Below are 7,500 nucleotides of genomic sequence, written 5' to 3'. Positions count from 1 at the left end.
ACATATTTACTTGAACACAAACCCTATCATTTGCTACACTAGTTTTGATCGGACTACATAAGTTCATATCAGAACACAAACATCCATCATACTTACATGTCTTGGATGCTGCATCTGGAACATCGGAGTTCATTTCATCACATTTACTTTGGCTCTTCATCTTTGATGTGCCTAAAAAACAAACAATTTCACACCACAAATCACCGTCCTGTCTGCAACACACATTTTGTGAAGGGCAAACAACATTTTTTAAAATGAATCTGTATGAAGACACGTTTGCAAAGAGGAGAAGCAATTTTTTGCTTCTGATTTATTTATTTTTTGCTTCACATTCATGAAAGGTTTGGTATGAATATTGAGTCATGTATCATGAAACAGTCATGAATGCTTTATGTGCAGTTTATGACAGCTGCTATGAATGTGTTATGAACTCACCCGTCAAGTAAAGTGTTACCCAAATGTTTGTGAAAAGGTTTTAGTGAGTTAGGAGTCCTCTTGACTATTTCTAAGCTATCCCAGACTTAGGTGCTACTTTTAGGGCTAAAATACTTTGAGTTACTCCCCAGCTGACAGTTATATTGTGGCAACGTTGTGAGCATGTACCGCATAGGTCGTCGCGGCATAGCTGAATAACATGGTGGCTACGTACATTTACGAATCGTTTGGATGTGGTGGCTACATTTGTTGTCCATACCTAAAGTTACGTGCAGAGGACTTTCAGGGGATGTCAATTATGTTGCTACAGCATTCTCTGAAAGTTAGGAGTTACTTTTAGCCTTAAGATTCTTTGTGAATATGGCCCCTGCTGTCTCCGATGACATTTATTTATCAGTTAGGCATGAACAAAACCTTACTCACGTTTCTTAGTAGCTGAACCTGGATCCTCGGACTCTTCCTCTGATTGCATGCAATGTTTCTTCTTTGAAGTGCCTGCGTTTCAGACATTAAAATCAGCATCATGTTCAACACCTTCAAGACAACCTGCAAGCATTCATATTACTCTTAATACTTACGTTTCTTAGCAGCTGAACCTGGATCCTCGGACTCTTCCTCTGATTGCATGCAGTGTTTCTTCTTTGAAGTGCCTGCGTTTCAGACATTAAAATCAGCATCATGTTCAACACCTTCAAGACAACCTGCAAGCATTCATATTACTCTTAATACTTACGTTTCTTAGCAGCTGAACCTGGATCCTCGGACTCGTCCTCTGATTGCATGCACTGTTTCTTCTTTGAAGTACCTGCGTTTCAGACATTAAAATCAGCATCATGTTCAACACCTTCAAGACAACCTGCAAGCATTCATATTACCCAGTGTTTCCGCTAGATTTTTTTTAACAGTGGCGGCAGGTACCTCGGATTAGCATTGCTGTTTATTCTTAAACTGCAATTTTCAGCAGCCAGCGGAGGGCATTTAGCCTACTAGTACTATGCTTCCAGACAATATTTTGCGTCTCCCCTAATTCTGAAGCAGTGGCACTGCTAAATGAAGAGGAAACACTGAGAAGAAAGTTAATGCTTTAAATAGGCTACATCAATACAATATATAATATGTAAACTGAAACTGGACGGGCCATAGTAACCTCTGACTAGTTTAGGCTACTTATTGTTAAATTGCTATGTGAGCAGCAGCCAGCAGGGGAGGATACGTCGCAGGATTATTTAAAAAGCAAATGTGCGTCTGCCCTGATTCTGATACCGTGGCGGTATTAATTAAACAATGGGGGGGCCGCCATGCTGAAATAAATGTAGAGGAAACACTGTTACCCTTAATACTTACGTTTCTTAGCAGCTGAAGGTAGGTAGGATGTAGAAGGTGGGCTTAGTTCTTCGCCTGTCAGTTCGCTTTCTGAATGGTCACTCTCCTCTGGAATTGTTTCTAAAGCACACCAATCAGAAACTTGTGAAATCTACTAAATGTATAAATCATAGTGAGATTAACATTAACCTTGAACATCATAATTACCATTGGGATCAATTTCAATTTCGTCTAAATTCTTTCCTTTGTAGTCCATTAAGCACCCTCTTTCCATGGCCATCAGGACTTTACTAACTTTAGCCAGTTGTAGTGTTCCTTCTGGCAGACGATAGAACTTGCGGTGGACTGCGATGTTGTGGCCCAAAAAATCAGCCAATTGATCCATTTCTGTATCTTTGAGGTTCAAAACCTTGGAAAGTGTGGATACATGTTTCCTTAATTTCGTAGAGGATAAGCGCTCTGGGTATTTGGCTTGGCACTCCTTTGCAAACTGGTGAATGCACTTGTAGCCTCGAATAAACGTTTCTTGTCTAGGTCTGGCAAAAAAATAGATGTTATTTTCGAGAACCTCACAGGATGCACGAGTCTTCACTAACAATTCCATGGACGCCTGCATTGCTGGGGTTAGCAGTAGAGGGACCTTCCTGTCTCTCTTCCCACGAATTTCAATCCTTTTGAAGTGTTCACACAGCTTCTTCTCTAGAGCAGTTAGAGCCTCAGCTACATCTGCATGCAAGGGCACATCAGTTGCAGTGAAGGCAGTCAGGCGCATTTTTGACACCTCCCCCTCTCTTCTACGGTTGAACAGTATGAGCTGAGCGAGGGTTACTTCAGCTAGATCAACCCAGTTCCTTGATGATTCCTCGTTTGTTAGCTGTTGGTATGCTTCTTTTTGTTTTTGATCCATGTACATGTGCATTTTTTTAACATCTTCAGTGAATGGCAGCAGTTGTGGGGTGTTCCACTTCGCTTCTGAAAGTGTTTTCAGTGCAGATGAGGAAACTTTTTCATTCCAGCATGTTCGGTAAATTTGTTTGAAGTGTTGTGCATTTTCAACAATTTTCTTTTTCCCCGATATCATTGCATTACATTCAATAATGCTCGCAATCTTCTGCAAGCTGTGGCCTAATTTTAAAGCCAGTGAAGGTATTTTGAAAGAATTGGAGTTACTGTCAAAGCCTGCTACATCCTTCACAGCATTCACAACATGTGGAAAGTTCGACGGAAGAATAAAATCCTCCATTGTCTTCATTGGGGATTCCCGTGTACCTGCTAACAGCAGTCTTCCAATCTCCCTCATCTTTTGCCTAATGTATTCGTGTTTTGAAGGATCATGGCCAATTTTGTTAAACATTTGCTCTCCCATCTTTACAATGCACACGTCATTTTTAGCGGCATGGGTAACATCATCCTGACTCATTTCACTTAAGAGCTTCCATAACTTATCACTTACTCCCACTGGTACAGGTTGAGCGTTTGCACAGAGTGATTGTATTCTGTTTTTGCCAGGTTTGAGTACCCCACACTGTCTAGCCAAAGTGCACCTTTTCATATGCTTCCAAAGAAACCTTCTCTTGAAAAGCCCTTGGCAGCTTAAACAATGCAGGAAATCTTTAGGATTGATATTACTGTCACTTGTTTGTTTACAAGGAACTATCACGCCAGAGCCTTCACGAATCACGTCAATGTTGTGTGCCCGGTTTCCTTTTTTGCGCAGAAGGTCCAGGTGAATTCTTCTTGATTTTGAATTTTTGGGGAATCTAACAGCTGCAGCTACTTCTGCTTCATTTTTGTGTACATGTTCCAAGTGTCTTGCCATTTTTGCATAAGGCTTTGAACAAAAAAGACAAAAATGCCTTTTGCTGTAGGCCCTTGACCCATCTGATTTCTTTTTAACATTCATTACAACTACTGACTCACTTGAAGACTTCTCATTGTCAGTGACAGAAAAGGATGTTGTTACTGTTGTGCCATCACTGGACTTGGCAGAAGACACTTTGGGCCTGACCTTCTTTGCAGGTTCCTCATCACTGGACTTGGCAGAAGAAACTTTGGGCCTGACCTTCTTTGCAGGTTCCTCATCACTGGGCTCCTCTGAGCTGCTGCTATTTGAGTCCGGAACATAATCGTCCTCACTGCCACTATCTTCACTGCTGGGCAAAGAATCCCTTGGAATGCCCAGCATCTCTTTTGTGAGCTTCAGATAGAAAAACAAAGATTAATTTTAAAGCAATGTTTAGAAAGTTTTGCAGTCTGCTTACTGATATTAAAAAAAAGCTGTGATGAAGTCAAATACCATGAATGAGAGTAATAGGAGTATCTATGAAATGTAATCTACTAACACTATGAAAACTATCACCACATCTATGATAAAACATAACTCATTCATTAACATCAAGACAACATTGTACAACAAATACACAAACACAATTTGTTCTCCCATATTTCACTGGGTCAAGTAGTCTTATATTATCACTTACAAACACACTTTCCGTTCGCTGTAGCTCTGGAACTAATTCTGAAGCACTGTTCTGTGGAGGACAAGAACACATAGGAGGACATCAAATATATACACTATATTGCCAAAAGTATTGGGTTATCTGCCTTGACCCCCATATGAACTTCAGTCACATCCTGTTATTAATCCATAGAGCTTAATATGACACCATTTTCTGCTATAACAGCTTCAACTCTTCTGGGAACACTCCTACACCTTGTGGAAAGCCTTCCCAGAAGAGTTGAAGCTGTTATAGCTTAAAAGAGTGGACAGACGTCATATTAAACCCTATGGATTAAGAATAGGATGTGACTGAAGTTCATATCGGGGTCAAGGCAGGTGACCCAATACTTTTGGAAATATAGTGTATATAGCAATCACATATTACCAGACAATATACAGAGAATCAAATATATAGCCATCACATAAGACCGGACAATATAAGGAGAATCAGGTCCAAACATATTTCCGAGTTTTGTGTTCACACCTGTAGCACACAACACGTCTCCTGGAGTAAACACTGGGTGATTTAACATGTTTAGAATGTAAATTACTTACATTTCGTGCTTTTGTTGTTCTTTTTGGGCCTTCCGTTTTGTATCTCGATTCTGCATCGCTCTCCTGCTTCCCCATGGTTGCCTGTAACAAACATATAAGCAATGAAATGATCATTTAATTCCACTATTCATGCCCATAAGACATTTTCTCAAGAATGTTTTTATTGCATATGAACAATAATGATTGCTCTTTCTTCACATGGCACACAGGCAAACAGTAACAGTCATCTACAGTATGCCTCCATCTCCAAGTCCTGGGTCTACAGCAGTTCATTGCATTAAATGGTCTATTATTGATTAAATAAGAACATCATCATCCTTATATTACAATTTTGCCTCATCCCATATACAATTTATTTAGAGAATTGTCATTACTGTGATGTGCAAACTAATGAGAGTGTAGCTGTTAACTATACCATTTTATCATACAGGGATTCACACTTTGAGTGATGCTGGCGCAAAACTAAAATCCGTTTTAAGAACCTCTCCGAGTTGGTACTGTGCAATAGAAAAGAAAAGCATGCATTTTACACCATTACACTAATAATAGTCTAATACATATTATACATCAATATGTTAGCCCAAATTTAGTCTGGACTAAGCATGACCATAGGAATACAAATTTGAAATGCTTACCTTGTCATTTCACATGCTCAACAAGTAATCTAAGGAGATAATAATAGAAGAATATAAGACTGACATCATGGGGGGAAAACAACTTAATATCTCTAACGTTAGCCTAATGTCTGTATAACTAGGCTGTTAAGCTATTTTGTCATTATGATAGCTCGCTAAAGTATTGACTTATTAACAGTAGCAAGGTCTCTACTTTTTAGATAACTTTGTTAGCTTGCTAACGTGTTTACTTCATTAGCATGCTGTCTGGTTTTGTCAGGCAACGTTAGGTGAACTTGCCAACGTGCAGAGATGTCCCCTGTTAGACCATCTATGCTAACGTCTATTTGTAGGTAATTTGCTAACGTGCGGAACTTCGTTTGCTTGCCATCTTAATGACATTTGGTAGGCTTGCTGAAACGTTACATGGTTTAAGCATGCAGGCTTCGAGGATCAAAGCCGTCAAAAGTAAAAGTATAACGTTATACATCGCATTAATTCAACACTTACTACCGTAGTACCAGCGGAGTGGTGTTAGACTCGTATCCAGTAACTAACATTAACGTTAATGCGATTATAACGTAGCAACAAGAACTACCCTGCTCTTCTAGCAAAAATATGTTTCTCAAGTATAAAGCAATACAAGACAGAACATAAACTTACAGTTACAGCACACACGTGTCCTCTCCTCCACTTTCACCTACTCCTGGTTTCATCAAAATGGCGCTTGCCAAAGTACTTCTTGTTGTAGAAGAAAGACGTTGTGGGATAGATCGCTGCTGATTGGACGTGAATCTCTTGCGTTGTTTGAAATAAAATAACCAAAATTAATACATTTTTATTTTAATTAATTATTTATATTCCGGTATCCTCAATTAGAAATGTTTTAGACTAAACCTATGGAATACAAGAAATGCTGATATAGCCTAGTAATATGGATGTAAAACTGAGCCCGCCAAAAGCATCTGGGGTGGGGTGGGGGGATCCGTTCGTATAGTCTATTTGGGGACTTGAGTCTGATGAGACCGCGAGTGCGAGAGTGGAAAAGGGAGTGCAGCCAAACCGCCAAAATGTTGGGGGGGTCCTATAGTCTATATGGGGACATTAGTCGAGAAGTGCTTGAATACTATGCAATTAGCGAACGTAACACAGACGATTTCAAACGTAGTAATCTAGTAATACTCTAGTAATAGTAGGCTAGGCCTGTAAAGTAGCCTACTTGAAGCCCATGTTGAATAATCACTCATTAATTTGTGCAAACAAGTAATCAATGACATGAAAATTAAACTAAGATGGCCATGTTGCTGGAAGGAGTGGCGTTAACACACAAATCTAGGCAAACTTTAAAGTTAGTTTACCCGTTAAACCAGGTTTATCATAGGCCATAGATAAAACACAACTTTGAAACAGGCTTTTTATGAAGATTCTGTTGAATATGGCAATATAGAGGTAATATACTTGGTTTCACCATGTCTAATAGGCTAGTAACCTTAGCCTATGGGTAAACTTCCTTTGCTGTTCTCCAGTAACGGTCTTTTCCTGGTTTCTTGGTGGCTTATGGTCACCTGATACATCATGTGACAATGCCCACTTCTGTAGGCGGAACCTGACTTCAGACGATGTCATTGGGGTGGAGCCTGCAGCATAGTTTACACACCTGCAATACAGCCACTGACCAAAGGTGTCTCACTCCTAAGCTTCGATCTTCAGCATACACACACATTCGGACAAAATCAGAACTTTTGGGGACGATGAAAACTTTCAGAGATATTGATGCTAGGTATGTTAGCATGACAGCTGCTATCATGTATAGCTGTTATCCTGGTGGGGACTATGGTTTTAGGTCCCCACTCATTCAATTGTCCCCTATTGGTTGGTGTGCAATCAACCCATAGTCCCCTATTGGTCGGTAGAATGAGTACACACACACACATACACACACACACACAAAGCACAGATATACGTATGCACTGACTCACGGACACTCCCTGCACACCACTGACCTACAATCTTGATGTGGTTGTGCTCGTCCAGGAGGAAATTCTCAATCTTCAGGTCCCTGTTGGGAGACAG

The 7,500-nt window shown here is 40.1% G+C and overlaps 2 protein-coding genes and 1 long non-coding RNA gene across 4 annotated transcripts in view; all 3 read right to left on the bottom strand.

Moving 5' to 3' along the window:
• Positions 1 to 2,356, bottom strand: part of LOC143109696 (uncharacterized) — a 3,417-nt gene extending 1,061 nt beyond the window's left edge. The window contains exons 1-6 of one of the 2 annotated variants that reach the window (XM_076272499.1): positions 1,966 to 2,356; positions 1,780 to 1,878; positions 1,169 to 1,240; positions 1,014 to 1,085; positions 859 to 930; positions 97 to 171 (exon numbers count right to left, since the gene is read on the bottom strand). In XM_076272499.1, coding sequence (XP_076128614.1) covers positions 97 to 171; positions 859 to 930; positions 1,014 to 1,085; positions 1,169 to 1,240; positions 1,780 to 1,878; positions 1,966 to 2,143 — 568 coding nt within the window. In that variant the 5' untranslated portion in view covers positions 2,144 to 2,356. The remainder of the gene's footprint in view (positions 1 to 96; positions 172 to 858; positions 931 to 1,013; positions 1,086 to 1,168; positions 1,241 to 1,779; positions 1,879 to 1,965) is intronic. The other variant, XM_076272500.1, reaches the window with a different exon arrangement.
• Positions 1 to 7,500, bottom strand: part of LOC143109255 (hormonally up-regulated neu tumor-associated kinase homolog A) — a 28,798-nt gene that overhangs the window by 11,963 nt on the left and 9,335 nt on the right. The window contains exon 3 of the mRNA XM_076271913.1: positions 7,431 to 7,486. Within this exon, the coding sequence (XP_076128028.1) occupies positions 7,431 to 7,486 (56 nt within the window). The remainder of the gene's footprint in view (positions 1 to 7,430; positions 7,487 to 7,500) is intronic.
• On the bottom strand, positions 2,407 to 7,358 carry LOC143109697 (uncharacterized). The gene is made up of 6 exons (XR_012983935.1): positions 6,091 to 7,358; positions 5,449 to 5,477; positions 5,229 to 5,310; positions 4,814 to 4,894; positions 4,239 to 4,289; positions 2,407 to 3,955 (listed from the first exon to the last, which is right to left on the bottom strand). It is a non-coding gene; the product is annotated as an uncharacterized LOC143109697 (long non-coding RNA).

The sequence above is a fragment of the Alosa pseudoharengus genome, unplaced genomic scaffold (assembly GCF_046254945.1).
Source record: "Alosa pseudoharengus isolate Yale_2024_CS ecotype anadromous, Long Island Sound unplaced genomic scaffold, YU_APseudo_1.1 YU_APseudo_1.1_scf_7, whole genome shotgun sequence".
Lineage (NCBI taxonomy): Eukaryota > Metazoa > Chordata > Actinopteri > Clupeiformes > Clupeidae > Alosa > Alosa pseudoharengus.
Note: the sequence above shows the minus strand (reverse complement) of the source record. Positions and strands in the feature narration are given on the sequence as shown.